We start from the raw sequence: 15,675 nt of genomic DNA, 5'->3' as shown, positions 1-15,675 counted from the left end.
TGCTCCTTAAGTTCCTAATATGTCTGCTTGTCTGTCCATGAAACTTCATATGCTCTGTTCAAATACATGTAAATCATTTCCACTCCTCTCACTCTTCAATTGTGTCTTTCCAACAAAGTCTAATCTTCCCTTCTATACAATTTGGGTGGGGATCATAATGCATTAAACCCTCTCTATTCTGAACCTCATTAACCCAAACTTCGAGTATACTGACCTCTCTGAACCTACTGAACAACCTTTAAGTACAATGAATAGATGGTCAATTTATCTAGATAATGGAGTCACATGGAGAGACAGACTGACAAATGAGGAAGTGAAGGAGCATTGTGATGTGGATGTGGATGTGATAAGAAGTGTTAGGAAAAACACACTGAGGTGATCTGACCATGTGGAGAGGATGGAGAGCAAAAGACTGAAAAGGAGAGTGTGAGTGAGGTGGAGGCCAAAGATGAGATGAAGGGATGGAGTGGAGAGGTATATCACAGAGGGAGGTGTAAGCTGGAAGCAGGGTAGTGCAAAGGTGGGGGACAGGGTGACATGGAGATGATTTGTTCGTGGTCACCCCTTTTAGGATTAAGAAGTCTGGCAATAGACTGATAGATAGATAGACAGATGTGTCACCAGACCAATTAAAAGGAAAATAATTATTCCTGTTTTTTCTGTTCTCCTGTTTATTACTGACTGGAGATATCTATCAATCAATCAATCAATCACTTCCTGTGGCACCCCATGGGATGCATAGGGCCTCAATGAACTTTCTCCACCAATATTTGTCTCTTGCCATCACCTTCAGGTCCCACCAACACTCCTCTCCTGCTTCTCTTTTCACTGTCCTTAACCAGGTTTCCCTTGGCCTACCTCTACCTCTTCTTCCTCTAGCAGTCCACTCTGGAACATCCTGTATTAACCCCTAAAACGCGGATCGTCGCATTTGCGACGGTCGGCCCAAAGGGCAGAACGGCGGGTCGTCGCGTTTGCGATTTGAGTTAATTTTGAATAACCGCTGGCAAGCAGGCTCCAGCTGGTATTGTCTATCAGTCCTGCCACCCGTGAGCTACTTTTAGCACACTTGACCTTTGTACTACTGACCTCGGTTGTTGCCAAGTCTCATTTTTTTTATCCACCGACGCACCGATGCGCGGCCCTCCCTCGTCGTGCGATATGGCAACGCGCGGACGGCTGGTACGTGTCAATCTGCGCCGTCATCTCGCAAGCACTTTTTGCTATTGGGAAACGCTTGTTTCCCCAGTTGTCACACTGTCATTTTTTCGCGCGGTTTGCCCCAGAATAGCGTCAGTCCACGCAAATCTGCCACGGTGACACCATGTCAAGCTCGAGCTCTTCTAGTTCCGTGCCTTCTAGCCCTCCGAAAAAGGGTTTTGTTACCTCAACCCCCTTCAAAACTTTACCAGTGACTACCAAGGGGCTAAGTGACTCTGCAATAGCCTCAGAACTGTTGAAAGCCTCTATGGACTATGGCAGTGACGTGGGTGTTTGGTCTAGCCTGGCTGAATCCGAGACACAATCGAGTGCTGATTCAGGCCCTGAAGTGATTATTTCTGTGCCGGAGGAGACTGTGTCTGTGCCCAGCACCTCAACAGGGAAGGCCCCAGTGAAAAGGGGCCTCGAATATGGGAAGGGGGAAAAAAGGAAGAGGAGCGTAGACCCCAGTGCACCGCCATTGTCCCCTACGCCACGTCACGCCACTGCAAGCCCGCCACGTACTCCCAGCCCTGTTCTCTCGTCCTCCTCGTCTGCTGTCCTGTCTCCTGAGTCGTCGGAGTCTCCTTCACCACCGAGAAAGGGAAGTAAACGAGCAATTTTACGTATGAGAGGTTATCGTTGGCCTAGTGTTCGTGTAAGTAAAGTTAAGTCCCCTAGGCTAACTCGCACTAGGCAACTCAGGAGTCACGCCACCGCGGGTGACCTTGACCCAAGTGATAATGTCCCTCCCACCACCACCACCACCACCACAACACCAACACGGCCTGGGATAGCCTCTCCCTTACCTACTATTGCCCAGCCTGCCTCACCCACTCCCACACGACCTGCCTCACCCCCCGCCGCCCCAAGCACCTCCCAGCCTAGGCAGGGAACTTTAGATGCTTTCGTGTGGTCAGAGGGATCAGATTTTGTGCCTGAAGATCTGCCCTTTGACGACAGTGAGTGTGGACTTCAGGCTGACTTCCCTGTGGACGACGATGGTGAATGCGTTGACTACCTGTTGGCCTTCCTTGACGACGAGGTTATGGAGCACATCTGTACCGAGACAAACAGGTACGAGGGGCAATATGCGCCAGTTCGCGAAGGAGAAGGTGAGGCTGCGACGCCATCCACGTCGCGGATGGCATCATGGGTGCCTCTTACGATCCGCGAGCTTTTTGTATTTATTGGATTGATGTTGCTAATGCCGCACAACTGGAAACATAAGTTAGAAGAGTACTGGACTTCCGACGAGCTGTGCCCAACACCCATATTCAATAAATACATGAGCCGCGATCGTTTTAGGCAGCTGATGACTTATCTTCACTTCGCGAATAATGATGAGCCTTCCCAAACTGACCCATTATGGAAAGTGAGGGGAATCCTGAACATGATCAAAGATAAGTTTACGAGGTTCTTGCGCCCGTTCAAGAAAGTCGTGATTGACGAGTCTTTGGTATTGTTCAGGGGCCGTCTTCGGTTCGTCCAGTACATTCCAAGCAAACGCCACCGCTTTGGAATCAAGTTTTTCGTGCTGTGCGACTGCAAGACGGGGTTCATCCTTGACTTCGTCATCTACACCGCCAGCAATCTCGATTTGGATAAGACTGACCCCCTTGGATTCTCTGGTTCTGTGGTGAAAGTGCTTTTGGAAAAGTACTTTGGCGAGAATCATGTCCTGTATACGGACAATTACTATACAGCTCCAAAACTCGCCAAGTACCTTTCTGAACACGGCGTCGGCTCCTGTGGCACTGTCAGAAGTAAAAGGGCACATTACCCTGCCTTCCCCGAGGCTGAAAAGTCAAAGCGGGAGACGTGCACCTGAAGAAATCTGACAAGATGCTTGCGATCAGGTGGCATGATAAGAGAGTCGTGAACATGCTCACCACAGTACACAAGGGTGAAATGCTGGCAACAGGGAAGGTCGACAGAAGGACTGGCGAGCCTGTGATGAAGCCTGATGCTGTCATTGACTATAACGTCAATATGCGGCTGGTGGACAAGTCGGATATGATGATTGGAGAGATTGACTGTCTGAGGAAAAATCGTCGTTGGTACAGGAAGGTGTTCTTGCACTTGATTGACATGTGCATGTTGAACGCCTTCATCCTGTATAAAATCAAGAACAGGAAGCCAGCCAACTACTCTCTCAGACGATTCTCCAAGACTTGTGTCTACCAGCTGCTTCAGCGTTACGGCCAGGTGCTTTCTACAGGTCCTAAACGCCACCCTCACACACCTCCAGACCGCCTACAGTGTATGGCCTACCTTCAGCGACACCGCCTGGAGCCACTGCCAGCCACTGCAAAGAGGGGGAAAGCACTGAGGAGGTGTCATGTGTGCAGCCACACTACCAGGCAGGAAAGAACTTTTAGGCGCACCTCCTTGCAGTGCAAAGAGTGCAAAGTTCCCCTCTGTGCTTACCCGTGTTTTTTTGACTACCACAGCCTAAGTAGATTTTGAAAATAAGGGTAAAAATATTGGGAAAAATACTGAGAGTGACAGTGATAATATTGTTTGGTTTTCTTTTACGTGCTGACAGTGACAGCCTGATGAGTGAAAATTAGTGTATGTACTTGTAAAAGCACTGACAGTTACAGTGTTTTTTGTTGTAAATAATTGTACATAGTAATAATATAAGTATTGCGAGTGACAGTCACTCCAGTGTAAAAAGATGAAAGCATATTTTCCTATTCTATGTTCTGAAAGTGAAAGTTTTTTGTGTATAAAATATTATTTTTATAACACTGGACAGTGACACTGATGAATAAGGCAAAAAAAAAAACAGATACAGTGAAAGTGAGCGATAGAAATGAAGTGCGAGTGGCCGACAGGAGCGAGAATAAAGTGCCTGCCGTAAGGCTGCATAAACTCGCGCCGCGGTGGTCTTCCTCAGTCCCAATCCACAATACTGGCAGTGACATTGATTATTATGGCCGTAATAGTGACAGGCAAACGTTTGCGAAGTCCTATGATGGAAAAAAAAAGGAGTATATGTGTTTTTTGCCGAGAAAAGGCAAATGTGACAATATTGACGGGAAGATCGCCACCGCGCTGCATGTCAGCCGTGCGCTCCGTCCATTTTAGCCTTATTTTCAGTTCTTATTTACAAATACGGATTCCAAACAACCTGTACGTTGTTGTATAAAGTGTACTGTGACAGATTGAGGCTGTGGTAGAAAGAAAACCGGGTTTCTGGAGGTGTGAGAGTGAAGACTTTGTTACCCAACTTTGCAAGTCTTCACAAGTCCTTTGGTAGTCAACGAAGGCTCAACATGTGGCTCAGGAGATAGCTGAATGTAAGTAATATATGCCATAAAAATTTTAATGCTCTAGGGTTAATCTATGATTTTTGGCAAATATTTTTCCACAGGTACTCAGACCCCACTACAACCCCGCCACAGCGGGGGGATCGCCCGTACACAGCCGCGTTTTAGGGGTTAAACTGCCTTCTTTTCTGTATATGTGCCCCAGCCACTTCAAGCAAGACAGTCTCACATATTCATTAACTGGTTCCGCTCTCGTAATATTCCTTACTCTTTCATTTGCAACTCTGTCTGATTGGAAATATCTATAAAGCAGTAAGGGTATACGTCACAAGCCCCACACAAAACTGAAGTAATAATGTTAACATGAATAATTCTGTCATGTATCCATTCAACATGATTTGATATAAACCAAACCTGGGGTCATTACAGTTTCCCCAATGAACATCAGGTATATCAAACTTTTGGTTAAGTCATCAGCCTTTACCCCAATTAGTTTGATATATTGAGGGTTTACTATACTGTTGTGCAACAACTTTTTTTTTCATGATCACTTCCCTATTCCTTAACACTGCCCTCAGTGGTGGTAGGGTGGTGAACAACATCCACTCACATTATGTAATGCTACCTACTTCCTCCACCTTCTCCTTTTTCATTCTATCTCCGTGTCTGCCCTCTCTCTTCCTCCTTCTCTCACTCTTCCTGTCACTCTTAAATACTGTTTCCACTTCAGGTGGCTTTACACATGACAGGCCTAATGGTTTCCTGTGACCCATGAAACCACTTCCATTTACATTGCTGGGTGGTAACCAAATAACCAAATTACAGGGTGAAGTGGAGTCTACTACAGTGCCCATTAACTGGGTGGAAAGATGCAAATGCAGCATCCATCCAGAAACCAAACCTCCATACTATTCCCTATGCCCGCTGTCAACCGCAAGGGAATACCAGTTCACTGCATGGGACAGCCCAGCAGGGGCAGTTGCTTGCCTGCAGCAGATGGTCTGTTCAGCCAGAGAGACTGTGGTAGATCAACAACAACAACAACTGCCCTCAGTGTACCTACAACCCTCCTTCCCTGCTGTACTGATCCCTTTCTTGCATTTCATCCTCAATTTCCATCCTCACTCATCACAGTACAGTACCTATCTATCTATCTATTGCCAGACGCCTCAATCCCGTTTGGGTTGGCCACAAACAAATCGCCTCCAAGTCACCCTGTCCCCCGCCATTTCACTGCCCTGCTCCCAACTCACACCCCCCTCTCTCATATACCTCTCCACCCCATCCCTCCATCTCATCCTCGGCCTCCCCCTCCCTCTTCCCCCCTCCACCTCACTCACATACACTCTCTTCGTCAGTCTTTCACCCTCCATCCTCTCCATATGGCCAAACCACCTCAGTGTGTTCCTCATAACGCTTCCTATCACATCCACATCCACACCACAATGCTCCTTTATATCCTCATTCATCAGCCTGTCTCTCCATGTGACTCCACAGGCTCCTCTTAAATAACTCATTTCCACTGCTCTCACTCTTGACTTGTGTCCTTCCAACAACATCCAAGCTTCACTTCCATACGTTAGAGTTGGTATCACAATACTGTCATGTAGTAACTTTTTCACTTCCCTGTTTCTTATCACTGCTTTCAAAGAACCAGCAGCCTTTCTTCCCTGCTGTACCCTTTCAAGCACTTCACCCTCCAAACCTCCATCCTTACTCATCATACTACCCAAGTACTTAAACGTACTCACATTTTCCAATTCCTCACCATCCAACCTCGCTGTACATTCACTGACTTCACCTCTCTCAAAGACCATCACTTTACTCTTCCCTACATTCACCTTTAGATTCCGTTTCTTACACACTCTCCCAAACCTAAATATGTGAAAGGACTCATTTCCTGACCATTCAGCCTCACTCTCCACCCTAGAACTTCATTCATTTATACAACATAACTTTACTACCTGCAACATTCACTTTCAAATTCTGTTTCATACTCACATTTCCAAACTCATATAACAGATTAAGAAAAATGCAAAGTTTGTGTTAACACCTGCAACCCACCTGGCTCGGTCCAATTTGACACACTTCAATGGTCCATCAGCTATGACTGTGGCTGCGCGAGGTCGGTCAAGCAGCAGTGCAATTTCACCTAGAAGATAAAATTCTTAAATATTCATCATACATTACACTACAGTATAATATATGACCCTGTATCACAAAAGTATCATTTCCCATCTAGAGACAGGGTGAGGCAGCATCCATATATGAGGAATAAGACAGTATGGAAGTAGGAGAACTATCAACTAATCAAAATATATACATTCTTCAAGAGGTCTTATTTCAAGGGAATTAAACAGAAGTACAGTAAATATAAAAACTAGACTTACCACTGCAGAAACTTACTAAACTTGGAGACTACTGGTACATCATAATTTTTTCATGAGATGCCAAACATAGTTCTAGGTGAAGAAGCAAGCTTATAACACAGTATAAACACATCAACATCATCATCACAACCCTATTACCCACATTTCATATGAGACGGCCCCCTACTTCCATAGTACTGTACTTTATACATAGTTTATAATCATCATCATCATCACAAACCTGTTACCTATATAACATATGGGAAGACCCCTCTATATCCTTGCCAGCTGTTGCCATGAGGTGACTTTGGAGATGACAACTGAGGTGGGGTGGGGACCTTCCTGCTCATCTCCCCTCACCTTGGGTCCCCATTGCTGTCTCGACTAATTTTACGAGGTCTTATTCTTCTACTGTCACTTCTTCTTTCCCTTTCTCCCATCTCTCTTCTAAATGCCACCTTGGTCTCAGATTAGGAACTGGAGCTTTTCAATCCACTCCCATTTCTAGTTTGTATGCAGAATCAGGTTCCCCCTCCCTTACACACTGTCGTATGTTCTTTTCTCTACGGTCTTATGCAAAAATCCGCTAGTTTCCTTCCACTTCATCCCTTAATATCTCATGTCTGGTAACAAAAGCATTTCCTTATAGATTTTGTCTATCATCCTCTTTCTTTGTGAGAATGCAGTCTTCCTTAGTTTCCACCTCGTTATCATTACCTAATATCCTCCCCTCCCATCCCTGCCTTTATCTTCAGTGGCATTTACCACATTCCTCTACTTGCTCACCTATTTTACCCTCCTCAAAGTCATCCTCATCCCATATTTTATTTCACTCTCTGTCCTTACACACTTGTGTGTGCATACTCCTCTACAATTCCTGTCAATATAGATGGGTCCAGGATCTATAACAAGCTGTGCTGCTCTCTTTCCCTCCACTTCATATCAATACCATCTACCATCAACTGCCAAGGTACTGACAGCTGAACTCTGTCATTAATTTGTCCAGCATCAACTTTACACTTCACAATTCTCTTCATGTGCTGTTCCTTCCAACTCCTTCAGTGCTCTCCAGCTTCTTCATTCAACCCCTTGCACCCATTCTTTTTTATTTAAGGTTCAAGAGTGGCTGTTCTGCATATCTGTCTTTCATAAATCCCTTCAGTTTCGCTGGGTTCCTGGACATACAGGTATCCCAGGTAATAAAACAGATCACCTTGCTTGGTCAGCCATTTCCCTGCACATTTCTGTCTCCTACCCAATTCCATGCTTTAATCTTTTCCCTGTGTCTAAAGCCTTGCAACTATACAAAACCGGCATTCTCTCTCTTGTCACAAACCACACAAGAAACTTTTTATTCTGTAAAGCCTTTAGTCTCTCCCATGGTCCTTTCCTGGACACAAAAACAGATATTGGGAAAATGCACTTGTTCATCTATGAACAGGCCATAACTGACTTACCCATAGTCAGCTATGCCCCCCTGGGGGTAGGGGGGTTTCAAGAATACTCCCCCAGTATCCCTGCTTGTTGTACGAGGTGACTAAAAGGGTTGGTGGTGGGTTAGTGCCCCACCCTGTAAAAAGAACTAACTAAAAAAGCGAATAAAGCGCCTCGGACCCAGACGGACCATACGTTGACAACTAAGGAACGGACAAAGGACATTCTTAGTGTGGGAACATGGAATGTGAGAGGAGTGAATGATGAAGTGAAAGAGAGAGAGATTGTTCAGGTGCTTGAGGATGCAAAAGTGGATATATGTGGATTGACTGAAACTAAATGGAAAGGGGAAAAGGTGAGAGAATGGGAATATGGTGTAGGTATATGTGTGGGAGTCAGTGAGAATGAGAGGGCAAGAGAGGGAGTATGTCTGATGATAAGCAAGAAGTGGAAGGAGAATATAAAAGAGTATGGAACAGTGGGTGCAAGGATTGTATGGGTGAGGATGAAAGTAGGTATACAAGCATGGGCGATTGTATGTGTGTACGCTCCAACAGAGGATCGAGTGGCAAGAGTGAAAGATGAGTTTTGGGCGAGAGTAGAAGCATGTATGGACAAGTTTGAGAGGAGCGAGAGAGTGCTGTTGATTGGAGACATGAATGGCAAAGTTGGGAATGTACGAGTGGATGGAGTGGTTGGTCAGTGGGGTGTGCCAGCTGAAGTAGATGGGAATGGTAGTGCTTTGGTGGACATCTGTGCTTGTAAGGGGTTGGCAATAGCCAACACCTACTTTCGTCATAAGATGATCCACTGGTATACATGGAGAGAAATGAGGAGGATGGATGGTGAACTTGTTGAACGAAAGGCAATGATAGACTACGTGTGTGTGGATGAGCGAATGAGAAGGCAAGTGTTGGATGCAAGAGTGTGGAGAGGGTGGGGGAATGGAGTCTCGGACCATCACTTAGTGATGGCCAAGGTAAAGATGCAAAGAAAGTGGTTGAGGAGGCGAAGGGGAAGACAGGAGGAGGCAGCTCCTGTGAGAAGAGTGGAGAGATTGCAAGATAGTGAGAAAATGACAGAGTATAAGAGCATAGTGGAAGAAAGATTGGGAAGGTATGAGCTAGAGCAGATGGAAGGGGTGGAAGACATATGTAAGATATTCACGGAGGAGATAGGCGCAGCGTGTGAGGCGGTTTGTGGAGTAAGGAGGAGATGCAAGGGTGTACAAGGGACAGCACGGTGGAATGATGAGGTGAAACGAGCTGTGGAACAAAGGAAGAAGGCATATGATGAATGGTTGGCGAGTAGAGGTAGGGGAGAAGATGAGAGAGAGAAGAGAGAGGTATATGTAAACAGGAGAAGGGAGGTTAAGAGACTGGTGAAGGAGAGTAAGAAGAAAGTGGATGAAGAGTTTGGGAGGAATCTGAGTGTGAAATGGAAGGAGAGTAAGAAATTGTTTTGGAAGGAGGTAAAGAAAGTAAGGCAGTGTGAAAGGGGAAATAATAGGGGAGTGAAAGATAGGAATAATAGATTGTTGGTGGAGAAGAGAGAGAAATTGAGGAGATGGAAGGAGCACTTTGAGGATTTGTTGAATGTAGACAGTGAGAGCAGTGTGAGTATAAGCGGTTGGGGAATGGCTGGGAGAAGAAGAGATGAGAGGAGGGAGGAAGAGATCAGTAGGGCGGAAGTAGTGGAAGAGATGAAGAAGATTAAGCTGGGAAAGGCCCCAGGAATTGATGGAGTGTGTGGTGAAATGCTTAGGTATGGGGGCGAGATTGTTGTGGAGTGGATATGGAAGTTGTGTAGATTGGCTTGGGAAGAGGGAAGGGTTCCAGGGGACTGGAAATCAGGTATAATTGTTCCTCTGTACAAAGGAAAAGGGGAGAGAGAAGAATGTGGTAACCATAGGGGTATTTGCCTTCTTAGTGTGACTGGTAAAATATATGGTAGAATACTCATTGATAGGGTTAGGCATATGACAGAGGAGCTAGTTGGAGAAGAACAAGGGGGATTTAGGAAGGGAAAAGGGTGTGTAGATCAGATATTTGTTCTAAGATGTTTAGTGGAGAAGTATCTAGAGAAGGGAAGGAAAGTGTATGCTGCCTTCATGGACTTGGAGAAAGCTTATGACAGAATAGATAGGCAAGGTATGTGGAAGGTATTAAGAATATATGGAGTGGAGGGGAAATTGTTGAGTTCTGTGAAGAGTATGTACGAGGGAGCTAGGGCTACGGTGCGAGTGGATGGTGAGCTGAGTGAGTTCTTTGATCTCAGTGTGGGACTGAAACAGGGGTGTGTGATGTCTCCATGGCTGTTTAATATATATATGGATGGGGTTGTAAAGGAGGTGCAAGGTAGGGCAGTGGATGTGGGGCTGGCCCTAATGAATGAGGGTGAGATTTGGAAGCTTCTGGTGTTGCTGTTTGCTGATGATACAGTATTGTTGAGTGAAGATGAATGGGAGTTGCAAGGTTTGGTGAATGAATTTGGGACAGTGTGTAGGAGGAGGAAGCTGAAAGTTAATGTAAACAAAAGTAAAGTTATGGTGTTTGAGAGGAATGAAGTCACAGAATGTGCAGTGAGGTTGGATGGCAAGGATATGGAGAATGTGAGTGCATTCAAGTACTTGGGTAGTGTGATGAGTAAAGATGGAACTTTGGGGGATGAAGTACGTGAAAGGGTACAGCAGGGAAGGAAGGTTGTTGGTACACTGAAAGCAGTGATGAGAAATAGGGAGGTGAGTATGGAAGTAAAGAAGTCACTGCATGATGGTATTGTGATCCCTACCCTGACGTATGGAAGCGAGGCATGGACCTTGCAAGAGGGGAACAAGTCAAGAGTGAGAGCAGTGGAAATGAGTTACTTGAGAGGAGCATGTGGAGTGACGTGGAGGGACAGGTTGACAAATGAAGAAGTGAAGGAACGTTGTGGGGTAGATGTGGATGTGGATGAGAAGATTAGGAGAAATACACTGAGGTGGTTTGGACATGTGGAGAGAATGGAGAATGAAAGACTGACTAAGAGGGTGTATGCAGGTGAGGTGGAGGGAGGGAGAGGGAGGGGTAGACCGAGGATGAGGTGGAGGGATGGAGTTGAGAGGTATATGAGGGAGGGGGGGGTGAGTTGGGGAGAGGGTAGTCAAATGGTGGGTGACAGAGTGACTTGGAGGCGTTTTGTCTGCGGCCACCCTTTGCGGGATTAGGGCGTCGGGCTATAGATAGATAGATAGATAGACCTCATGACCAATTATCAGCCTCCCATCTGTGCAAACTGTCTGTCACATCTTAGCATCTCCTACACTATCCTCTGCTTCATAACATGTGACACAACTTCTTCAGACATCTGACTTACCTTCATAAAACCTCTAACATCAGTAATAGTCTATGTGAATCTCTTCCTCTACCACTTCCTTTCTCTATCTTAGTGCCATATGGCCTTTGTCAGCTGGCACTAGCACTCTGATGAACTCTAAGGCATACTGAGATGAAGAAAACCCAGTGCCACACTCCACTCTGTTGTCTTATTATCGTAACAAAATTACATACATCACACGTGTTAGTAGTAGGGTTGGTACAGTGTGCCCTAAAATATTCTAAATGCTCACACCAGTATGGACATGAGAGACTGATCTGAATCTTTCAGTGTGAATGCTTCATCAATTTGCTTCTTCTTCTGCCAGTTAAAGTCTGTTTACATTTGCATACTCCTAGACCTTCGTTTTCGTTTTTAAAGGCTCCAACATGCTTGCATGTGTCGGCCTTGGTCACCTAATGGCGGCTCTCCACGCCGCACGATCCATTGCATCCTCCCTGTTCAGTCCCTTAACCCTAAGGTCACATTTAATGACCTCGTCCCATGTCTTTCTCGGTCTACCCCTCATAACCCCACCCCCAATATTAACACTTCTCACCTTCCTCACCCAATTATCATATAATTAAAATCATATGGTACTGTGTTAGCTAGAATAAAATACTGTAGTGTTCATGATAGTTACAGCACATTGTCACTTACCAAAGTAATCCGAGGTTCCAAGGCGGCCAACTTCAACAGGTTCCTCTGATGGTGTGCGAGCCTGCATGACAACAGCCGTGCCCTCAACAATGATGTAGAAGTCATCACCAGGCTCACCCTGCCGCACAACTGTTGATCCTGACTCAAAGGAAACTGGTTCCAATGCATCAGCTACAACAAGACGCTCCCACTTGTCCAACGACTCTGTAATGACAGAATTTTGCTGATTGTAATGTATTAAGAGTAGTAGGTGGGGGCCAGTGTTGGGAGTTGTGGCACAAGTAGATGAACAACAACCTATTGTTGATATTTATATAAAATCAACAACTTTTCTCAGTCCATCTTTACTTCTTCCATGTCACAATTTCTCATTCATGTACTTCGTCTTTTCTGTTCTATTACTCCATATAACCACAAGGGCTTGTCTATGAGTCACTGGCCTTGGGCATGCATGAAAACTGGATCCCAGGACTTCTATAGCCTTGTGACTGATGCATAATATGGTTTGTGGGCTCCTGGCCTTTGGGTCCTTCTCCCTTGCACTAAATAAAAAAATAAACAAAATAAAAAACAAAAATAATATAAAATGGGTGGGAGGGAAACACAGGAAAATGCTATGTTCTTTTATGTGTACTCTGAAACACCAAAGGTAAAAGGAACTTGGGCTCTTCCTCCCCCCCCACCTCTTCCTCCCTACCATCTACCTACCGTACCATTTTCAAGCAGCAGTTAAGGGACAGCAGGATTCCTGGTTTGCATCACTCCTTTTCTTTGACTCCTTCTGCCCAAAGTGGAACTTTTTATTTAATTCCTTCTAGTACAATTATTTTATTCATTGCCAGGGAGACCTTTCATGGTGCATGAATTTAGTGAAGATTGTTTCTATCCCCTTCACTGCAAGAAGATTCCCATAGTAAAACAAAAGTATCTGGAGGCAATCAAATAAAATGGAAAAAGATGTTATTAAAGATGAAGAAGAAGAAAAAAGAGGATGCAACATACAGTATAAACCAAAATCACACTCACCAAGAATAGACACTTTGGATAAGAACTCCTCGTACATCTTTCTTTTCCGGATGGTGGACCCCATGAGGATGCGCCTGTATGAGTCTCTGTCAATACCCCAAAGCTTAGTGTCAGTCTTGGCTTTGACGGTGGCCTGCCGGGGTGTGCCGTAGATCAGGGCCAGCTCACCAAAACTACCACCTTCTGTGATATTTGTTACGTGTTCACCATCAACAAAAATCTGAAAGGGTCAACAATATTAATGCTCTCACATAGTACTAGAAAGATTTGCCTGATTAATATTACATACTCACTGTGGACCTAAAATCAGAAAGTCACACATATTAATGCTATTGGATACTACTAAGAACTTTTGTTTGATTAATGTTACATGTTTGGCATCAACAAAAATCTTGAAGAAATTAATACTCCTGTGTATTATTACACAGTTCTATCTGATTCATGTACTACGGCTAAATTACTCTGCATTATCACACCTTTCACAGAATGCAGCAGTTGAGATTAACTCCTTCAATACAGTGGTCATTTTATATCCAGTTCATACTACCACCAGATAATTTACACAGTGTACAAGAGCACCACAGAAGTAAGGGAGTTAGAAAAGGCTGTACATTATCTAACCTCTCTACTTTAAAAAAAAAAAAAAAAAAAAAAAAAAAAAAAAAAAAAACTTTTAAACTGAATACAGTAGTTATCTGAAAATACTGAGACTATAATAATATGCCATCATATTAAAAGAGTAAACTTCTTCCATACCATCATTCTGCCACAGAACATCACCACCACCTTTCATCTTTCCCACTTATAAATGGAATAGGTAGGATCCAAATACTGTACAGCATACAGAATGCAAGGGAATCAATCACATTTGCTTTCTGCATAACTGCATCATGTTGACATATCTGTCAGTAGCCCTATACATATTTATATGCTTTTTAATCTAACTCTTCCCAGATTTTTTTTCTCCTTTTACAGCTTACTTCATGTAGCTCAATGGCAGAAAAAGGCAGTACTGCAGCTCTACATCCTTTCAATGACATTTCTTCATGACAAGCATCATCTACTATGGTGGTACCATTCTTAACTGGCGGTTTGGGTGGGGCACCAACCTCTGTACAGTGTTGCCACGTTTTCCATACCCGCGATGCCTCTCTCTCTCTCTCTCTCTCTCTCTCTCTCTCTCTCTCTCCTGGGGGGAGATGTGCGTCACCCTTGGGAATTTTGTTTCTTTTATGAGTGACAAACTTGTGCTTTCATTTCTTTATTTTGTTTTTATTATATCTAATTATATTTAAAAATATTATTGTTTTACATATGGCACCAGATGACCTCACTATTGTGGCGCCATGATTTGTTTTCATTCAATCACTCCCTCCTTCATTCCCTCCCTTCCTCCATCTCTCACTCAGCTGCACTCAACACTGCCCCTGGTCTGCCTTCCCCCCCCCCTCCCTCTCTCTCGTCTGTGGTATTTTAGGATACAGTTTGGTTATTTTCTTTTACGTTATAATGTACATATTGTAAATTTGACTTTATTTCCACACCATCCAGGAGGTAAAAGTCTTGGCGCGTTTTTTTTTAAGAGGTGTCCTCAAACAGGCCTAGGATAGAGGAAGCTCTGGCCAGGTGGAACTGGGTGTGTGTGAGTGTTGCCGCTCATGAGGGTTTAATGTAGTATTTTTTTTTTTTTTACTAAGAAATTGACATATTTTTACTTATATTTCTGCACATTATCTTATAATCATAATTGTGACATTATTACCAACCCCAGAAATACGGTAACAGCCAATAAAAGTGACTATTTTTTTTTAAGCAACACTGTAAAATATTTATGCCACGTTTCTGTATTGCCGTATAAATATTTTACCCATAATAAGTTTACTGTTCTTTCATATATTATAATACACACGTTACCATTATATTCTTATGTGTTTATCTTATTGTGATGCCTATTACATATATCAGAACCGTTCACATAGCGGGTATGGAACACGTGGCAACACTGTACAGAGGTTCATGCTCCACCCAAACCGCCACTTAAGATTGGTACCACCATAGTACAATTGACATATTCTTACAATTCAGCATTCATGATGGGGAGATGGTAATTTTAGAAAAAGTTAATCCAAAAAGAGTTTAAGAACAAACGGTCCCACTATCAGTTCAGATCACACTGGTTACTGCCACATCTATTCTGTTAGGTTACATCAGCATATTCAGAGCCAGTCAGAGCAATGAAGGTCTATGTCTGTCAACTAAGCTCTATATTATTTTTACATTATGTCAGCTTAAAATTTTCATCTCCATCTTCAATGCTGAGTTGCAGCAGTAGATTAACACTAGAAACTGGTACTGAT

The 15,675-nt window shown here is 44.0% G+C and overlaps 1 protein-coding gene across 2 annotated transcripts in view; it reads right to left on the bottom strand.

Moving 5' to 3' along the window:
- The window catches only part of Pka-R1 (protein kinase, cAMP-dependent, regulatory subunit type 1), a 194,568-nt gene that overhangs the window by 8,370 nt on the left and 170,523 nt on the right, over positions 1–15,675 (bottom strand). For both annotated transcript variants that reach the window (XM_080272982.1, XM_080272983.1), the window contains 3 exons: positions 13,319–13,538; positions 12,293–12,496; positions 6,540–6,627 (listed from right to left, as the gene is read on the bottom strand). In XM_080272982.1, the coding sequence (XP_080129108.1) occupies positions 6,540–6,627; positions 12,293–12,496; positions 13,319–13,538 (512 nt within the window). The remainder of the gene's footprint in view (positions 1–6,539; positions 6,628–12,292; positions 12,497–13,318; positions 13,539–15,675) is intronic.

This window comes from Coenobita brevimanus, chromosome 52 (genome assembly GCF_032717465.1).
Source record: "Coenobita brevimanus isolate Jiangsu-jjx chromosome 52, ASM3271746v2, whole genome shotgun sequence".
NCBI classification, from domain to species: Eukaryota; Metazoa; Arthropoda; class Malacostraca; order Decapoda; family Coenobitidae; genus Coenobita; species Coenobita brevimanus.
This window is presented reverse-complemented; position numbering and strand designations above follow the sequence as displayed.